General features: G+C 33.1%; 3 protein-coding genes across 17 annotated transcripts in view; 2 read left to right on the top strand and 1 right to left on the bottom strand.

Annotated features, from left to right (window-relative positions):
- The window catches only part of LOC132702754 (rotatin), a 34,112-nt gene extending 30,367 nt beyond the window's left edge, over positions 1–3,745 (top strand). The window contains exons 26-29 of the mRNA XM_060671489.1: positions 858–1,664; positions 2,338–2,549; positions 2,608–2,890; positions 3,393–3,745. Of these exons, the coding sequence (XP_060527472.1) occupies positions 858–1,664; positions 2,338–2,549; positions 2,608–2,890; positions 3,393–3,646 (1,556 nt within the window). The 3' untranslated portion in view covers positions 3,647–3,745. The remainder of the gene's footprint in view (positions 1–857; positions 1,665–2,337; positions 2,550–2,607; positions 2,891–3,392) is intronic.
- Positions 3,746–3,928: 183 nt separating this feature from the next.
- Positions 3,929–18,400, bottom strand: LOC132703932 (chaperonin CPN60, mitochondrial-like). 10 transcript variants are annotated; one of them, XM_060673480.1, is made up of 8 exons: positions 17,935–18,087; positions 12,783–12,830; positions 9,318–9,357; positions 6,841–6,957; positions 6,665–6,691; positions 6,560–6,592; positions 5,536–5,835; positions 3,929–4,326 (listed from the first exon to the last, which is right to left on the bottom strand). In XM_060673480.1, exons 3-8 carry the CDS (start codon positions 9,325–9,327, stop codon positions 4,301–4,303), a joined length of 513 nt encoding a protein of 170 aa, XP_060529463.1. In that variant the 5' UTR covers positions 9,328–9,357; positions 12,783–12,830; positions 17,935–18,087; the 3' UTR covers positions 3,929–4,300. The 10 variants fall into 10 exon arrangements, with proteins under 10 accessions (XP_060529463.1, XP_060529465.1, XP_060529464.1 ...); XM_060673482.1 differs by lacking the exon at positions 17,935–18,087 and adding an exon at positions 18,262–18,400 and having other exon boundaries at positions 3,930–4,326; positions 9,318–9,341; XM_060673481.1 differs by having other exon boundaries at positions 3,930–4,326; positions 9,318–9,341; positions 12,788–12,830.
- Positions 18,401–18,432: 32 nt separating this feature from the next.
- Positions 18,433–20,944, top strand: part of LOC132703929 (inositol-trisphosphate 3-kinase homolog) — a 177,995-nt gene continuing 175,483 nt past the window's right edge. For 5 of the 6 annotated variants that reach the window (XM_060673468.1, XM_060673469.1, XM_060673471.1 and 2 more), the window contains exons 1-2: positions 18,433–18,572; positions 18,852–18,926. In XM_060673468.1, coding sequence (XP_060529451.1) covers positions 18,495–18,572; positions 18,852–18,926 — 153 coding nt within the window. In that variant the 5' untranslated portion in view covers positions 18,433–18,494. Of the gene's footprint in view, positions 18,573–18,851; positions 18,927–18,964; positions 19,848–20,944 lie in introns of those variants that run through there. The other variant, XM_060673473.1, reaches the window with a different exon arrangement.

Genomic DNA, 20,944 nt, shown 5'->3' on the forward strand with positions numbered 1-20,944 from the left:
TTTTTGTTTTTATGAGTTGTATATTGGTTCGACCACCATCTTTAAATGTAACGACCGCAAAGCCTAACGTTTTATTACAATTGACAAGAAACCAATTTTGTTTTTTTTTTAATGGGCAACCTGGCGCTTGCTTGCTGCTTAGGTTAATGATGATCAACCGCGTTAGAACACTCTGCCACAAAAATAAAGACGAAAAAAAATTGACATTAAACGAGACAGCAAGTCAGAATTAGGTGAAACTGTGATGAGTACCAGGACACGAAAGCTCCTCAAGGCGCATGGTTGGACCAGAACACACTTTTTGTGGGGTGGCTCAACTAATTGCGACATCAGCCAACAAAAAATAGACCTATGGAAAGTGCTGGAGGAGCCACTATGGAAGCTAATCAGAGTCAATCAAAGGGACAGAGGTAGAACACTTGCTATGGAATCACAATAGATCTTTTGAGTTGCAGTAATGGACAGGCCAATTGCTAATAATTTTAATTTGGATCTTAAATATTAGTGTCCGAAAAATACTTGAAAACGATTATTTTACAAAAATCGTCAAAAATGTTTAACCAACCTTTTAATAATTAAGCTTGTGTCATAATATGCCACATTTCTTGGTGACCTTCAGTGCATCGCGGTAACTGGAAGTGCTGGAAGAGTGTTTGACACAAGTACGCACGGTTGCTGCCGACCTTGTAACTTTAGGGTTCTATATTACAGCTCTGGATTGGGTAAAATAGTATAATTATTATTAATTGAATACAAACCCTTTGCAGAGCGAGCATCGCTATATTTCAACAAAAAGTGTTTATTTTAACGATTTTATTCCCGCCTTTCCATTTTTGAGTAAATTATGTTTGTTTTAGACTTACAAAATGCTTCGTTGTGTGTTCTGATTTCGTTTTTGAAGATCGAATGTCAGTTTTCCACCGTTGACTCGATGAATCTTTCATTAAATTCTCCGTCTTTTGGAACACTTCTTGATACAGTGCAGACTCCAAGAACTGTTATTATGTCATCGTCTGACGAAAATCTTGAGAACGAGAACCCCAATCTCACTAAACCCAATAAAATACGTCAGAAATCAGAAGACAGGGCCAATTTACTTCAGGAACTTTACTTCAATAGCGTTATTCCGCAACGAAAATCAAGTTCACTGGATGAGATTGAAGTTAGTTTTGTAGAAAACGGATCAAACGTCATGATGGCCGGCGGCGAACTATGCAAAATTCTGTTATATTTGTACGACATTACCAACATAAAAGTTTTTCGTGGTAATAAACTTTCTGACAAAAAAACGTTAATATTAGCCGCCCTTGCTGGACTGCTGTACGCGTCCCAAGAGGCAAAAAAGTTTGCAATTCAGAATAACCTAATGCAGATTGTAGTAAAGCAACTTCGAGATTATCATGTAAAACTCAGCTTGGAATCGGTCGAGGCATTAAAGAGAGTTCAGGATAAGAAACGCATATGCCCTGTCCTGAAAGAAATTGATGATCTTATTGGCCTTCTGACCAACTTTATGATCAATAGTAATAGTGCTAAAAGTTTAGCTAGCCAGTTGCACGTTGCCGACGTTATTCATAAACTGTGGATATGGTTCTCGTTACAAAATATTTACGTGGTAGATGTGCTGAGAATGTTGGAAGTTTATACCACTGAGTGCAGCGAAGGTGAGTTAGTTTGTTGGTTTTCTCCATGGAAAAGTTTTTGCCATATAATATGAGAAATATTTTTTTGAATGTATTTTTTGCGGTTTTACATAATAATAATACGTTTATTATATCAATTTATTACAAGAACAAAAAACAGGCTTAAACAAGCCAATAATATACTAACTTGTCTTATGAGGCGAACGCTCACAAAATACTGTTGAAGTTTGGTTAGACTTGTTACATCAAATAAGATCAACTCTCTACTACTCTCTTCTTTATTATTCTAAATTATATATTTTTTTAAGTGCCAAAGGGGTAAGGGAAGGGAAAGAAGAAACGGGGTGAGACGCAAATTTGCTTAAAATTAATGCAGACATTTGTTAATATACACATAACATAAAAATCAAGATATAAAAAAAGTCATTTAGGTAAAACTAAAAATTAATATTCTAAATATTGTGTGTTGTGAATTTGAGTTCGATGTTGCACGTAGTCTACGGGACAAGGTGCACAGATAAGAGGTTTCATTTTAAAGTTTTTATGTGTATGTTAGTTTTAAAACTTTTTTTTATTAAGCCACTTTAACACACTACACAAATAATTGATGGCATTCCTAACAGTATACGCGACCTTCCCCTCTATTTTATACTCTTTGGTTTAAGAATAGAATATGAAAAAAAATATTTTTCAGCTTGCCGTTCCTTACCTTTGACCAGTGCTGTAAGCGGATCCGGACCTAGAAAGATACCAGGAAATCCATCTCTTTTGCATGTGATTATTAGTTTAATTTTAAAGGAAATGGATCAAATCAGCAAGACTCACGATTTAATCTGTTTAGAAAAGGCATTTAACATTTTGCATAATTGTTCTGATATTTTGGAGTGTCGTATTTTGATGTCTAAGGTTAATTTACTCAGGTTTTTTATTTACCGCGTGGGAAGAATCGATTTTTTTGTTGTAGAGCAACCTCTTTCATTGTTTAAATCGATTAAATCCCACAACAACCAAATGCCAAACGATTTGGGAAAACGTCGAATTTATTTGGCTGGAGTTCCTGCAGGCGTTTTCTAGACACGCAGAAGGTCAGTCCGTTATTGCAAAGTCTAAGGACGCGCTAGAAGTAATCATGTTATTATGCTGTAACGGCACAGGCAACCGCCGCAATACCAATCGAGAGATGGCTCTAAAAGTGATTAGAAATATATCGTTTTATCAGCCCAACAAACAAAGACTGCTTTCGTCAGGTGAGTAAATGATTTTACCACAGCACCATCCTAGTAGTGAACGAAAATAAGACAGGCTACTGTAATACATTTACCAAACTTCTGGTCCTCCTGTGTCGGTTTTTGTTGAGTCGAAGTTGCCAATGTTTCGCTAATCGTCCTGTTGGCTTCTTCAGGTCAGAAGTTTTGTAAATAGTAAAATAAGACTTTTTAGACGGGAAAATTTATAAAGTTTTGGTTAGTTTTGGTATTGAACTCGCAGTAGAAACCCAAATATCTTGCTCATAGTTTTGAAGATATAGCAAACATCTTCTGTTATTTTTAAACACGGTAGTTTTTGAAACTGCCCTGTATGTCCAACATACAAATATTCTTGTGCAAATTTATTTTCTCACCAAGCAGGACTTTCGAGGAAGAGGCACTTTTTTTCGTAAAATTAATAATTAAAAATTTTCCCATTTGGAGCAACTTCCGAAGGCACATATAAATTTATTTTATTGTAATTGTCTCGAATTACTTTTAGGTACTTTTTTAAACGTCCTACAATCAAGACTAATGACGGGAAGCACAGAAGAAAAAAAGGTAACAATAACTATACTATGGTCTCTCGCTGCGAACAGTCAAAAGGCAAAGATAATTTTTAAGTCAGCCCAGTTAGACCTTAAGCTCGAAAATGCCATAAAACAGTGGCGGCTTTTACATGAGAATGGCGACCTAGATCAAGCCGATCTGCAAAGGGCTTTTTCAGTGTTATCCATCTTAAGAAGTGGTAGTTAATAAGAACACTTAAATTGTAACTAATTTATAATTTAATATTTATAGCATCTTCTACTGTTTTGTGTATATTTTTAACAATAAAGTTATATTATGTGTATTTTTGGTGATAAAAATACTCTAAAATCTTATATACAGTTTTTAGTCCAAAATTCTAGTCAAATCTAAAATAATTAACAATTAACAGATTACTTTTGATTGCGGCGGTGCAAAAGTGACAACCTTGCTCTATTTCTTTTTACATTGCTCCGTTGCTCATTTATAGCATGAGACTGGCAAAGCTATGTATTTATTTTATTATAGTGTTTTTAAGGAAATATTTTGTTGCAATCATTTTAAATGCGTATTTGTTTTGTATAGGATAAAAGCGGAGCGCAATTCATTACTAACATAACACAAATATCATAAATAGCTAAGACTCTTTCAAGGTTTTTAGCGAGTATTGCTGATCTGGTCTGATCCACCTTGACAGTAACAACAGATAATTGCGTTTCCTGAATTGGTGTTCTGGGAATGACATTGTCACTGCATTCTTCTCTTTTGACATTGATATTACAACATAAAATAGTTGTGGTTTTTAAATAAAGGAAACGGGTTACAACAGTAAACAACTTTTATTTTCAATCCTTTGCTGGAATAGCGTAACTGGTGTCCCTCTCATTTGCCGAAGTTGTAATACAGCTCTACAACATAACATAACACATGTAATTTGGGAAATTGTGGTATTGTGCATGTGCAACGAAAATTATTTTTTATATGTATTTTATTGAATGGACACCTCTATAACATGTTTTTCCCATGACATGAATTTTAGTTCAGATACCTATACAAAAATTTCATTTATGTCTAAATTGTTTGCCAAAAACCACTCCGAGTTCCTGCCATGTTTTTAAGGCCAAAAGTACTACAGAAGACCCCAAGCCTGACATCTACCCCTACACATACCCGATTTTTTTCTTGTTGCCAGTTCGGAGTCGTATTTATAGCCCTTTTTTGAGACGTCTTTGTACATAAGACCAGTTTCAAGACAGACGTTTTTAGTACGGAAAAAAAAAACAAGTTAAGTAAGGCTCAGCGGTTTAAGGAAAAAGGCTATAAATTGACCCTTTAGTACTCATCCATTTAGACTACTTACTTACGTGCCGTGTGTTCCATGTTTGAGATTATACGGCGTAATCCCCTTATTAATAAAGTTAACGTTTTTCGGATTTAGGACCCAAGGCTAGTTTTTCATGAAATGAAAGATGAATAGATATATATTGCATACGCGAATGACTAACTTTTTGCAATCAATGATATGGTTTATGTAAAAATCTGTATTTTCTATGTCTTACTCATAAAAAAATAAAGTTAAAGATATACTGTATTCGAAATGTGTCTTATGTATTACATATTATTAAAATTATTAAAAAATATACGGGATTTTTGTCAGTTTTAGAATAAAATAGAACCTACTTGAAAAGCCGTATCCAGATAGGTTTTTGCCTTTTCATATGTTTAGGAATAACCGAAGTGTATCTACAAATTCAAAATTACCTTGTATCTCTCATTTGTGAAAAAGTTAGCTTTAGGTTACGAAAGTTGCAACACGCCAGCTTGATTAAAAAGAGATATACGCTGTAACACTATAAAAGATGGGATAATGTACACACTATTGACATCTATACGTTTTCAGTTCAAACTTGTCTGTTTATTATAGTATCCGGCCCAGTAGTAGCTTTTGAATCAACAAATGCAAATCATATATACAGAGCATGTCATAAAAAATTTATCAATTTTAAGAACCGACAACAATAGCACCAAAGAAATCATATTTAAATTTGCAAATTACTGTTTTCTGCCTGTACTCGCATCATATTCTTTATAAATTCAATCATTCATTCATAACTTACCTTTCCAGTTAGACGGGCGTGTTTTATATCCCAGATTAATCCAATACAAATCGTTATTTGGATTATTTGTGTTACTCCTAAGCCTGTGTATTTCATAATACTCGTCAGATTCGTCTTCATCTTCCTCACCATATTCATCGTCGTCATCGTATTCATCTTCATCATCGTATTCATCTTCATCATCGTATTCATCTTCGTCATCATATTCATCTTCGTCATCATATTCATCTTCGTCATAATATTCATCTTCGTCATAATATTCATCTTCGTCATCATATTCATCGTCTTCATCATACTCACCTTCACGAAAATAAGAAAAATTGTGCAAAAGCAAATATTAAATTTTTGAAAATGAGAAACTACTTACGTGACTCAAGATTATTTATTTTTAACGAAAAATTGAATCACAAGCTTTCATAATATGATTAGCAATCGATTGGCAGTGTTCAGAGCATGGCTTTTTCGTAACTATTCCACCAATGAAAAAGTATTGAAAGAGACTATTCAAAACGGTAAAAATTAAAACCTTCATCAAGGTTTTAAGAAAATAAAAAGATGAAGCTCAAAAACTTCCGACGAGAATGTATAGAAAGTAAAAGCAAAAATGCCGAGTACGGTTTTCACTTTGTATAATAAAAAATATGTAATTAAAAAAAAAGAGAAAATATGGTGTTAGTGGGCAAAATGAACCCCAAGTCCTTGGCCAAATATCTTTTTCATCCCCCGACACAAGTGAAAATACCATAACCTCATCTTAATTCGTGGTGTAATTCTTGAGCTACGAGGAGTGTTTCGAAAGGCATAATTTTTTTTTTTAAACTCAATGATTCTCGTTACCGAAGATAAAGAATATAAACAAAATCTAGTTTTTAATCCTAAAATATTTAAAATGATTGAACAGATACCAAAACCATCAATTTTCTGTTATAAATAAGATAATGATGTAAAATATACACATGTAATCTTGTTAAAACAAATATTTTCTTTCTATAAGCCAGCATAACTTGTTTATTCGTATGCTCACCATCTTCTTCATATTCACTTGCATTCTGGCTTCCTTTGTTGTGGAGAACATAAAATATATGCGTAAAAATTAATTAGTAAATATTTCTTCTGTGTTGCAACTCACCGTAGTAATGCATGCGCTGAAGCAAATCTAAAACAAAATTGATCACAACTTAAATGGTAAAGTGTACATTCAAGACTTCTTCTGAAAATTTTTCAATGCAATAATAAGATTAAAAAAAATATATCTGATTTTATGCTAATACAGTTTTCAAATATAATTTAACTTCACCAACTTACATTTCCAATTAATCGGACGGCTCTGATATCCTCTACTTTTCCAGAATAAAACATCACAAGGATTTAGTTGTCTGCTTCTTAGGTCTCTTTGTTTCTGATAAACTAATATCAAAAAGGCATAAAAAAATTATTAAATGGTAAAAATAATTAAAAAAAAAAGTATTTGTACGCAATTATTATATAACACCATAAAGTATGAGCTCAATAATAACGTATTACGTAAATGCACAACATATACTGTTGATAAAGGATTATAAACACTAGACGTTATATTAATTATTAATAGCGTGTACAGTGAAGAGTAGCGTGTAAATGATTATTAGTGACTTTAATTGCTATTATGTTAGGTTCATTTTCTTAAAATATATTTGGCAACATATTACGAAATTTAAGGATGGAGAAAAGGTAATAAATAAATAATTCAATAAAATAGTATTTAACATTAAATAATAACAGAAAAAATAGCAAAATTTTTCACGGGATAAACACGAATAGCAACAGTATACTATGCAACAAGTGTGGTAAACGACAGCGGAGGATTTATTAAGCACTCGCTCCGCTGCGCTCCGTTCTTGCCAAATAAACTCGTGACTAAATGTGCTGCATTCTATACTTTTTCTACAACAGTCAGTTCTTGGGGACATTTTGCAAAACAACACGAATACATTCACTGCCATAACCGTCAGAATTAACAAACGTCAAAATTCAAGCCGTGCGGTAAAATCTCCGAAAACATTATTGCTCCCAAACCCGTGCGGTAATATCCCGGAAATGTCCGAAGTGACTCGGGTTAGTGGGAAACAAAACTGACATGATAAAATGACACTTCCTGCAGGGTAGATCGGTGCGTGCAGAAAGTGTTATTTCTGGGTGGAATCAATCGGATGTTTTCAGAAATATTTCCCACGGCTTGAATTTTGAAACTATTCTTATTTCATACTTATCACTTACATTTTGAAGTAGACAGTTCACTTTATGTTGCTCATCTGATTGCATTTTTTCTATCATTGCTCATCAGAATCGGGCTTAAAATTTGTTGACAAAAATTAAAACAATAGTATATTATGCAACAAGTGCGGTAAACGGCATTTCACTCACGAGTTTATTTGTGTTTAATAGATAAGTGAGTTAAAAAGTTTACCGAACGTGTTGCATACTATTTCTACGACCCTTAGTTTTTTGGTACATTTTCGCTGACACGATCGTCAGAATTGACAAACGTCCAAATTCAAGGCGTGGGAAATATTTCAATTTATTTTAGAAAAATTTAATCTATAAAGATATCTTACTAAAATATCTAATAGCAGATGAACATAGTAGACCACCTACATAAAAAAAACTACCTATATCACCTTGCGCCTCAAAAATACTATTGTCACTATCACTTTATTTGTGGTTCCTCGCGAAGAGCTAAAACTTCTGTTGGATACTGCCAGAATTTTGTAGCAGAATTCTTTTTGATATTTGAAATTAGAAAATCTGATGACACAAGAATTAATTATTAAATATGCATCTATATTGCCCAGAAGTTGGTATATTGTACCAAGCATATCTACTTGCTAATTGATTCAAGACAGGATTTTGAATTTGAATTTGAAAAGCTCTGTGTTGACCTTGGAATCACTGGGTATGGTTTGCAGGTCTTCAATAAAACCTATAATTCTTGCAGAAATATCTGAATTTTCAAAAAAAAAAAAACGCCTAGTCGTATTGCCACCGTTTGTACTACCAAATCCAGGCTTTCGTCTATCGACTAACAAACCCAAATCTTTTAAAAATAAACCCTGAGAATTTTTTTTATTTGGCACTATCTTTTCACAGTTTTCTTTAATTCTAAGTTTATTTTCACAAAATCAAGCCAAAGCATAAAAACGCCATATCAGTCTTCCAGATTTTTTCAAAAACATTTTTTTATTATCCGAAAATTTTTGTGGTTTTGTTTTAAAAAAATATTTCAAGTAGAACAGCACATTACTTCAGGATTTTTTGATATTTTAATTTTAATATTTCATATATGTTTTGAAAGCGTAATTGCGCGGAAGAAAAAGTTTTCACTTTTTCTTTTTGAAAAACTAACCAAAACTATATTATTAAAAAAAAATGCCTGTTTCTACAATACTGCCTAGAGGGTTATCCATATTAATATTAAGGTATTTATTTAAATAAGTCACAAAAATTTGTAAAAATGTTCAGTCTTCGATTTTTGGCCGGGATTTCCCCGAAATTCGCCTACGTGTAACGCTAAAATCTCGAGTTATACACGAAATGTGTGTATTTATTTTTATGGTGTGTCTTTTTCAAGTGTTTTATGTTTTTTTCAAAAAAGAAAATGTTGAAAAACAAATGAGCTAGATGGTGTCAATTTTGTACCCGTTACACATTAATGTGATTTTTGATAAAAAGTTTAATTTTCTGGACACGATCCGTGACATATTCATCTTTATCAATCAACTTTAAAATTACATGTTTGAACTCACCGTAATCCATGTCCTCTGCTGAGGCTAAAATTAAAAATAACTGAAATGAATAATAAGAAATGTACAGATTGTAACCAAATTTCAGAGGTATATAGAAATAAAGGCCTCTTCTCGCGCCCTAGTAGAGAGCGTTGAGAGATTTTAAATGCGTTTGTTTCGGCGAAATCAATATTAACATTATTTTTTCATATGGTCCGTGAAAAAACTACACCATGGATTAAATAACATTTTTTTATTACGAATAACACAATATGGTTCTTGTTTAAATCACAAAAAAGGGTTTCTAATAAATTTTCAATGTTTTGGTGAATATGCGAATACACTAGACCAATTACTCAAAAAGAACTAATTAAAAAATATATAAAGAATAATCAAATAAGTGACTATTGTTTTTCCAAGATGATACCTTGTAACTGCCGAGTTTAAAACATTATTTAATATATCAGTTGTAATGTAATGTTTTGAAAGGCTGCAAGAACTAGTCCTCTTAACTTTTTTTTTTCAAACTAGGACATTTAATTGTCAATTTTCTTGATTTTCGTTGAACCAAAAACCAACAGCGATACACAATTTAATTAAATAATGTCGATAATCCATAGAAAATAAAATTTGCTGAATTCCGACAAAACTCAAAATTTTGCTTATTGCATCTTCAAGAGCTACTACTATCCCTCAAAATGGGCAAAGTGTTCAGGCATTTGCCATCATATTTACATACAATTGTTTCTTTCAAAAGAAAACAATCTGAATCCGTCCTACATAAAAAGGAAAGTTCTCACCAAATTTTTTTTTAAAACTGTTTTAATAATTAACTGCCTTATGAACACCACTTATGCTTGCATAAAATTTCTTAGGCCGTTTATAGAAAAATCCAGTACTATAGGGTAAGGACAAATATTAGGGCTTCGATCCAATATGACGACCGGACAGAAATAGAGCCAATCGTTTGCCTAGTCCCTTACAACATCGTAGAGTAACAAAACAGTAAAAATTTTAAGTGGCAAAATATTCCTCATGATTAACATAAATCTACTGTTTTTACAAATACTGCTAAGAACTGCATCCCATTTTTTTTTCTCTTCTTTCTAGAGCCCATAAATCCACAATTGCAGTTCATCCATCGAATAGTAGCGCACTAATCGCGGTCATTATAGTCACTTTCACTGTCCAAATGTTACCGAAAAGTTTTGATCCCACTTCTGATGTCGGAGAAAAATAAAATAATAAATAATAAATAAAAATAGTAAAACAGAAATAGAAACCGGGAGTGGCGGGTTCAGATGACGAGCGAGGCGCTATAGGGTTAAACTTCTCTGATATATTAAAAGACTGCACATAACACAGTGCGTAAAACAAACAAATAAGATAATCACTTGATTGATTATTAAAACGGAATCCAACGATCCGCGACCCGCTAGATCAACTATAAAATAGCCAATCAAAAATAAACTATCGGAGCTACTCAAAATCCGACTTAACCAGTGCTTTTATAAAGCCAGACAAGCTTAGCCGGTCCACAATATTACGAATGAATAACCATTTATAAACATTAGAGAGCTGGATTTGAACCGGGATAGCATCTTCGTGCGAACTATACATTTTTAAATCATCTGTAAATAATAGAGAGTCACATTTAATTTTATCAGACAGGTCGTTGATAAAGATCAAAAACAATAATAGTCCAAGATTAGATCCATGAGGCATGGCGCATGTTGCGACAAACTGCGCCGACTGGAATTCGTTATAGTTTGAGCAGACAAGACATAAAAAGATACAAAAGTGGCTCGCTAAAAACCAGCACTGAATGTTTTTTAATCAAGCCTTAGCCTTAACAACATCCAAATATACTAAATCAACCTGAAGTCCCTTTTTGACACATTCTGAAATATACGGCGTCAGTTCAGTTGGATCGTCCTGGTATTAAGCCGTGTTGATTAGGCGAAATATGAAATTTAATATGGCGAGCAAGATGAGTATATTAGTTATTAAAAGAATTTAGCAAAGGTTGATAGAATCGCAATTGGCCGATAATTTTTAATATAATCAGGAGTGGAGTCGGTCTTCAGACCGGGACGCACCTTAGCCAACTTCCGGCATTGTGGAACAGTGCAGTATTTTATAATTCGGTTAAAAATGGCTAGTAGAGGGAAACCCTATTACATCTAGCTGTAAGTTTTCGCCATAGCTGGCAAGACTCTTAATAACTTTCCTCCATCAAGCTGTCAATATGAATAGACAGGTGGAGGTACAAGTTCATGGTAAGGTGATCAGTTTTAGGACCATAAACATTACTAAAATACTCTGCAAAACAATCAATGATCACCTAAGGGGTGTCATCAGTTTCATTGTTAAATTCAAGCAAGATATGTATCCTAGAAGATCAGTAGCAAAAGAAAGTTTCACCTGTTTCAAATAATTATCATAAGCCAATTTATATATATCATAAGATTTTATATGTATTCTCGTCCTACAGAATTCCTGATAATAGCATATTAGTTCGTCTAAATTTTCTGTAATAAAAAGACTTTAATGTTAAAGAGCAATCTATATCCGATGGGTACCACTTAGAATAAGAATATTAAACCCAAAACAATGTTGATGTTTAGGTCTTTTGTGTAATCAAGGATTATCTTTTGCTTAATAATGAACATTTCGCAGGTTAAAACATCTATTATTTGTTATCATACTTTCGTCCGACCAGTTAATCTTTAGGGGAAAATTTTCATCTCTTTGACACTTCCTAGTATACCATTCGCGAAATGTTCTTCGTCTCTATTTACCGCCACGTCTGAGCGATTGACAAATTCTATATAAAATGAGCAGTAGATTTCGATATTTCATGTTCTATTGTTGCGGATTTTCAGTGACAGCTAACAACACATTATTTACTTTTTCTTGATTGCATTTTTATCTCTGGATAAAACTGGTTTAATAAACGCACCAAATGAAAAAGCACTTTGAATAGTAAATAAAATTAATATGACATTTTCTCAACGTCATCATGTGAGCAACTACGCCAAAACATTGAAAATAAAAAAAAAACATTTTGTGATTTAAACAATGTAGAATCATATTGTGTCGTGCATTGTTGTATTTGGAATAAAAAATTCTTTTTAAAACATGGTGTAGTTTTTTCACCGCAAATATGAAAAAAATTTTTGCCGAAATCAAACTTCCTCAAAATCTTGTAGAGCTTGAAAAGTGGCAAGGAGAAAGTGTTTTTTTATATCTCTTTAAATAATACCAGACAAAAAAACGAAAACGAAATAGGAAAATTTCTTTTTTTTATTTTATCTTAGGAAGTGATTCGAATTTTGCAACTTTTTTCTAATTTAACCATTTTCTTATATCTCTTATGGTTTTCAATATCCTCATTCTTATCTTGGCGACTATTTCGAGTTCGGTAAAAACTGTCAAAACCTCTATCTAAAGGAGCCTTTTCTTATAATTATTGACTTAACTTACTCTACCAATTAGACATTGATATCCTTTCCAAGAAGTAGTGGTCACAATCTAAAAAATAAAAAATTAATTAAAAACTTAAAAGTACAAGATTTGTCCACTGCACGCCATCGAAAGGTATGTAAATTTTGTTTACTAATATGTTCATTATTCTAAAATAAATAGAAAGGTAGATAATCAATACTTTGAGATTTTATATAAATCATTTTTCCTTGCTATCACGTAGGTACCATTTGCTTTCAAACCCTGAGTGGCATGAAGTTCAATAAACGGAGCCTGCCGGGTAGTTGGGAACGTTCCTAATTCCCCTAGTGCTGATGATTGATAGCCTATTGTTTGTGTTTCCATGCATATTCTTATGTTTTCTTATTACAGTACCAAGTTTATATCTCAAAAAATAAGATACATTTCTGTGAATTAAAGAATTCTAAAATACGAATTAAACTTCATAAAATTCATTTTAAATATGTTATTACTGTTATAAATTGTTCTAGATGCCTTGAAAATATATACGTAAGGCTGAATCAAAATTCCAAGTTCAAGACCTTCGTCACGCAGTCAAAGATGTCAAAAGTAAAAGGCCGACATTGGGCCCAAGCTAATACTACGTACCGAAAATAACATTATTCAATCAAATCAGGCAAAATGAAGTGAACACACCAAGAAAAAACGTCGGTACACCGTATTTAACACGATTACTTTCGAAAAATCGACACTGGGCGGGGCAAGTTCGTAGCGCATAGCGCGAAGCAGCTTTTTATTATAAAAGCAAAGAACTTGCTTTTGTTTTTCTATCGTGCTCCTGCGCACCACTATGAAACTTTCGCAAAATCGATGTAATTTAATTGTGCATACACCGTGTATAAAATGTCCTTCACATCTCCTCGAACTTCAAAGTTGCAGCAAACATCGATAAGTATCAAAATTTGCACAAATAATAGCGTACCCGAATGATTTTTTCATAAATCTCGCGCCCTCTATAATTGATGAGACCTGAAACTCTCACGACACGATTTACGATACTGTTCAAATAAAATTATCCCATCTTTAACGGTTTTTCACACGACACACCGTGTATATGATACAATCATTGTTCGAACTAGAGGTTATAGCCCTGGATTTTCCACGCGTCCTGGTTCAAGAATGGTTTTCGAGAAAATAAGTTTTTTCTGAAACCATGCAGTGCGCCGTAATAATCAATGACGTCATGGCGTCTTAACAGCCCCCGAAATAGCGATTTCAATATGGATTTTTTCAAATATTCCGAGCAGCGTATGTGATAGACAAATACAAAAATTGTAGCTCTTGATGCGGCCTATGACACCGTTTCAACCAATTAACCAAATTTTTTACGATTTTTGATTTGCAGTTAATAATTTACTCTGTAAAAAAACAATTTCTTTTACATTTTTGTCTATAATTTGAAAACCCTGTATATAATCGAAAAAATGGATGAATGGCTTTGGAGGAAAAGATGTTTTTCTGGATGCCAACTAACCACAAAATAAAATCAAAAATTAGAAAAAAATACTTTGCGTTATTTTATTGCGCCCAATTTAATATCGCGAACACCCTGTACCGTAAATACAAAAGTTTAAGCTGTCTATATGAGCTATATCGGCATGTGAAAGAAACTGACATCTAAAACACATATTTGAAATTCTTGCCAATTTTCAATAATAGGGGGACCAAAAAAATGGGTTTTTTTGAATTTGCGGCGCACCCTATATATTTTTGAAAAATTATCAAGAATGATAGTTTATGGAGTCTTCCGGTTCAAGAATGTTTTCGGTCTTGTAAACAGTTTTTGAAAAATAGTCTTTTTTGTAGACCCTGCACACGCGATTTTTATTTTTTTTTTTAAATACTTCCAGACCCCCCACCCCTATTTTCAATAGGTTCCGTCACGGGGCGAAGCTGCATATATGTGCCAAATATGAAGTCGAATGCTTCAAATTTCGGACACTTATCGTGTTTCATAGCAAGATCCAAGAAACAGTCGAAAATCGCGAAAAAAAGATGGATACCGGCGTCGGATCAGGGCCATTTCTTACAAAGCTTATGTGGCAAAAGGCTTAAGGCTTAAAAGGCAAATTTCAATTTTGTAATTTCAACGGTTCAAAAGTTATTCAGGAAAAACCAAAAGACGAGAACGGAGAACGGACAGAGAAAAGAAATTTTTTTTTTCGACGGTGATTTCTGTACCAACGGCGATCCCGTAGGACTTACTGTTTATACGAGCGTAGATACTTTCGAAAATTCGATTTCATCGATTTTCGAAAGCAACAAGAAACAGGAATGCCACTTAGGAAAATACATACTTAACACCAAATTTATCACGTAAAATTGATTTCCGATTTGCTGAATCCAACGAACTGAAACAATTTTAAGAGGGACCCAGCTGGCAGGCTAGTACAAAATGATAAAAACGAAACCCAATATATCGGGTCATTGTATTTTTAATATTGATGAAACCGAAATTAGTGCAGTTCAAGAAAATGATTAGATTGCAATTGTTTATATGAGGTAACGAACGCTGTGTCACAACAATAGTTTGTGATGTCAGCGCTAATGGTATATATATCTCCCTTGTTTACGTCCAAAAGACAGGACGATCACACTGTTACTTAAAGGCCGTAATATCGTCTTGATTGCCACGGTTTCTGATTCTGGTTGGATAAATGAGTCCATCTTTCAAGACCGCTTATGACACTTCATTTCTTTTGTGATATCTACCAAGGAAGAACCAATTCCAAGTTTTTTCCTTGTCACCCCATGTTCCTCTTCTTCTTGCAATTTTCAGTTCACTAAAAGTGGCATACAATCCTGGTAACGCGCAAGTCAATATGAGGTTGGAAAACTTTTCAAAAAGGCGTACACCAAAATTGCTAACATAAGTAAGGCTGTCAGTGGATTTAAAGTCCATTTATCCTGACAAATTTAAAAATAGCTTCGAAAATACGATATCTGATCATTCAACAAATTTTGAATGACTCCGTTAACACCGCCACTGAAAGTGAAACAGGAACATAGGTTGCCACTTCTATTCTTACAAATTACAATGGTCTGCTGCATCCACTGCTGTACCACTTGACAAAATAATGTACGAAACGACAGAATAAAATATATTCTCAGATTTTACCCAGAACACCGATAAAAATTCAACAGAAAAGACAAAAATGAGAGAAAAGCTATGGAAACGAAAAAAAAAAAATTGAAAAGAACATTACACCCATACAAAAGAAGCCACAAGTTAAGAGCAAAGCAGTCAGAAATTTGACCAGCAGACCATTGTAATTTGCATGGGAATGGAAACGAAAAGGAGTTTTTACTGCATAATGTGTAATAAAAAGTATGAATCCCTAGCGCGTTAGACAAGGGCTTAACTTTTCGCATTTAGTAATATTTTTGAAAAAAAAATGACAAAGTGTGGTTTCTCTTACTTTTTAAGCATGCATCCCTCTTTACTATTAGTTAAAATGAACATACCGTTAACTTAATTTTTTTAAAAAAACGTGCAATGTTAAGTTGTATGACGGCGCCTTCTAGGTAAAATGTTTGAAACAAAGAATTGTAAAATTTACTGAAGATTACGATGTTTTCGTTCATAATACGCCTTACCTAGGCAAAATTTTGTAAAAATTACATTTTGTTATTCGCGATAGAAGTTGCGCCCTCCAGGAGTCATTCTAGGAACTTTATAATAATTTCCACAAATTTCTCAAGGCTTTTTGTTAGTGGGACACCCATATGCCCATACCATACCCATAATGCATATTTTTTATTTATGTTATGTTATGTTATTTATGTTATGTTTTTTATTCTGTTACGAGTATCCTATCGGGACGCCTTAGGCAAACCATTTTCAGTATTTTTTTCAGAAGTTTTAGGAAATTTTATTCTTAATAAAATGACATAAATTGTATATTATGCAACGAGTCCGAGACCGTTAATTGGTGGGTACATTGACATGACCGTCAGAATTGACAAACGTCAAAATTCAAGCCCTGAAAACATCAGAATAACTCGGAAATGTCCGAATTGGCTCCGATCCGTGGAAAACGAAACTGATGTGGTAAAATCACACTTTCCACACGCTAGATCGGTGTATAATTAGGTATTTTACAGAAGCGAGTAGAAAATAGTATATTATGCAACAACTGTGGTAAACGAATGACTTAAAAAATTTACCAAAGGTGTATTATAAATGCATCTGAGACTGAGAATTAGTTGTCTTAGCTTCTTAAGGACAGACCACCAATGTCATTAAATTCTCATTTGCAACAGCTTGAAGTTCAGCCCTTGCAAATCTTGTATCTTCGTAAACTTTGCATTTGACAGCTCCCCACAAAAAATCTCTGAAATATTGGAGATCTTGGTGGCCATAAAACAGAAACGTTTCTATTTATCGAACAAATCGGGAATATTTCATTTAGGTAATTTCTAACCAGCGCCATGCTTCCTGTATTTTTATTGCACCCTATATATTACTTTATAATATCGCGTTGTTCTAAATTAGAAAATTCCATTTTACCAAAAAAAAAAATTTGAAATAAGTAAGTTGTCAAAATAATACCATATTGTTATTTGTTTGTAAATATGGTAAACATACTAAAGCGCAATTAGAAAAAAAACGCTCATGTGCTTTATCGTTAGAATAAAAAACTCAAATTCATTTTATTGCGAATAAAATTTACTAAAACTTTTGTATTTATCACTTTCTATAGAATTAATACCTACGCAACTAGGAGCATTTTAGTAAATCACCGAAAATCTTTTTTTTATTAACCTTTGACAGTTGTCAAATCAGGAAAAACAAAAAATGGTTTTGAAAAGCTTAGACAACTGCATTTCGCTGTATATTTAAATTTTAATCGATCAAGTCAAATACTTTTTAGCTCAAAACCAATATGCGTGTAAATTTATAACTAATTTGCCAATAATTAAGCTTATTAAATTAAGAAACATTTTTTATAATTTATTAACTAGTTTTCTCCAGTACTATTAGCAGAGACATCAATACCACTTCGATTTTTAGTTCTTGATTCGGGAGCAATTCTATCCTGCGGGAATACCAGAGAACCACTTCAGAAATAACTGTGCAACATGTTCAAAAGAACTTTAGTTTTGACGTTTCACAATAAGCTATACATACCAGCAATTACGACGGTTTAATATTAACGAACCACCACGAATGTAAATACTTTCACTTTTATAAAATCTGTTAATTTATTTCGTTTTAGATAAGTAAAGGTAATACAAATGTCACGTCCTACTAGATGTCACGGTTCATAATTGGTAAGTAACAACTTTGTACCACAGAACACTCTGGATATCAAATATTAAGAAGATTGCTGGTTGATTTCTAAAAATATTTGGATAATTATGAAGAATGCTCCAGAGAGGTCGCTAGAGTATGCGCACATTAAATATTCCACATTTACTTCTCGAAAAAATGCAAGCTCAAGTTTAGCATACGTACCCACTGCTTTTCGTTTATAACGTATTAGATAGAAATGAAGCGATGTGATTGCGTACTTAGCTGCTTAACTTCCGAACTAAATCAAACTGTGACTATTTGTGACTTGTGCGTCGAAGCAAATGCAGCGAAGGAAGCTCTATTGCATAGATAATAAACTGTACTTTTTCTATGTTTTCGCCGAATATCATTATTCTCGCGACGGTATTTGTGTTTACGTCTGTGATTTGTGATTGATGGATATGTCTGACAACGGAACAAATTTTCCACCGCAAACTTATTCCTCTCTGTATGATTTCAACGGTTTGATTGAGGTAATTTCTAGGTTATGTAGTCAGACATAAACAAAAACAAATAATATGAAATTGTACCACTTGGTAGTGATTTTTTGAAGGAAATTGTTTTTACTATGTTTTTTGTAAATTTACTTTTGACCCTCTCTGCAGTTGCGAAGTTGTCGTAGTGGTTTTTAATATTTTTTGTTTCCATTTCATTTACCTACTGGTGACAACAGAGATTCTTTATAAAGTTGTTCCAACATTTCAGGAATATTTACTATTACAATTTTAAAAGGTCAACTTCTTTATTTATAGGATGAAAAGAATAAAAATGGTTTGAGAAGAACTGGAAAAAATGGATCAACTACAGTGAATCGTTTCATTAGAACGGTATGTCGTATTTCAGTAATATTTTGCTGCAAAAATCTATAATTGTAGATTTTACATTTTAAATTAATTGCAAAATACGAAGAACAAACTTTATTAAAATTATGTAATACAATGGTGGCGGTGTTCTGCTTAAGAAATTGCTTTTCAGATTTGTTGAAAACATGTTTTTGTGTAACTCATTGACTTTTTTTATTTAGGCCTTGTGGTTTTAGTTGTTCACTTAGGAATCCTGTTAACGCCAACAATTTAGCGGCATTCAAAAAATGCATTTTTAGTGATATTTCGATAGCATTTCATCATTTAGTTTAAGGATACATTCGTTCGGAAAATTAAAAACTTTCTGGTATATTCGACAAAAAAAAACTAGAACTAATTTTAAAGTAAATTACTGATTTATATCTATGGACACTACAGCGTGGATTAAAGTTACGCACATTTTTGGGACGCCACCGATATACCTAACGCAACTGAATTATTATATATTCCATTTTTAAAGAAATGACAATAGAACAGAATAATAGTATATTATGCAACAAGTGCGGTAATAGTATATTATGCAACAAGTGCAGTAAACGGCATTTGACTCACGAGTTTATTTGACACGAGCGGAGCGTAGCGTTGAGTTAGTTACTTTAGTACTATGCTGATTCACTACTTCATACGATTGGTCGTAATGTGAGACTCCCATTTGTGCAACGCTTGATCTAACGTACCTTATTCTATTGTTCAACTTGTTATATCATTTAATAAATGCAGTGACAACCAAAACAACCAGACAAAAATAATTAAAAAAAAATGCATAGCATTTAATACAGTGTATACCTACTTCGAGGTTAAGCTATACGTGGATTAGCTTACTCTATATGAAGTCTCATGTATGTAATGGATTGGCCAAATTCATCAGTTTTAAAAATCATAATGGTAAGAATCGCAGATCAGATATCTGCTACCGTTTGGTTACTATACGGTGTATTTCTAAAGCGCACATTTTTGAAAAACTACTTTGATTTTGATGATTAAAAAAAAATCTTTAAATTCCTTGTCTTATGTACTGAGTATGTATGTAGTATGACTTCTGTTAAGGGCAAATATTACGGCTTCAAATGTTCTTCTCATTTTGTTTCCTGTCTTAATGAATTTAAATTTTTATGCAACCAAGAATGGTAAAACAAAAAAAGTATCTTTTTGAAACAGCTTAATTAAATAAGAATAACAAAATATACATTATTTGTTACCTCAAATCAGTACGTTGATAGCTCTGAGCTCGATACTTAAATTACCAAATTAACAGTATGATATGTTGATTAGTGTTTCTAATTTCTTTTTTCAAGGAATATTCAGAAAGTTTGTATTTGATTTTTGTAAGTTATTAATTGTTTTATATAAGGGGTGTTTTTTTTTATGTATAGAACTTTAAGTTGCAATAAAACAACGATGGATTGTTGTTTTATTGCAATTCGTTTGACATGAATTTTATTTATCCGAAAGATAATCTTGTGGAATTATATTTTAAATATGATTTCTGGCATATGACCGCCACGGCTGGTGCTTATGTAGTCCAATCTGGACGTCCAATTTTCGATGACTTTTGCCAACATTTGTGGCCGTATATCGGCAATAACACGGCAAATGTTGTCTTCCAAATGGTCAAGCGTTTGTGGCTTATCCGCATAGAACAATGACTTTGCATAGCCCCACAGAAGGTAGTCTAGCGGTGTTAAATCACAAGATCTTGGATGCCAATTCACAGGTCCAAAACTTGAAATTAGGCGGTCACCAAACATGTCTTTCAATAAATCGATTGTGGCACGAGCTGTATGACATGTTGCACCGTCTTGCTAAAACCACATCTCCTGGACATCATGGTTATTCAATTCAGGAATGAAAAAGTTAGTAATCAAAGCTCTATACCGATCACCATTGACTGTAACGTTCTGGCCATCGTCGTTTTTGAAGAAGTACGGACCAATGATTCCACCAGTCCACAAAGCGCACCAAACAGTCAGTTTTTCTGGATG

This window comes from Cylas formicarius, unplaced genomic scaffold, assembly GCF_029955315.1.
Source record: "Cylas formicarius isolate icCylForm1 unplaced genomic scaffold, icCylForm1.1 PGA_scaffold_6__28_contigs__length_40554024, whole genome shotgun sequence".
NCBI lineage: Eukaryota > Metazoa > Arthropoda > Insecta > Coleoptera > Brentidae > Cylas > Cylas formicarius.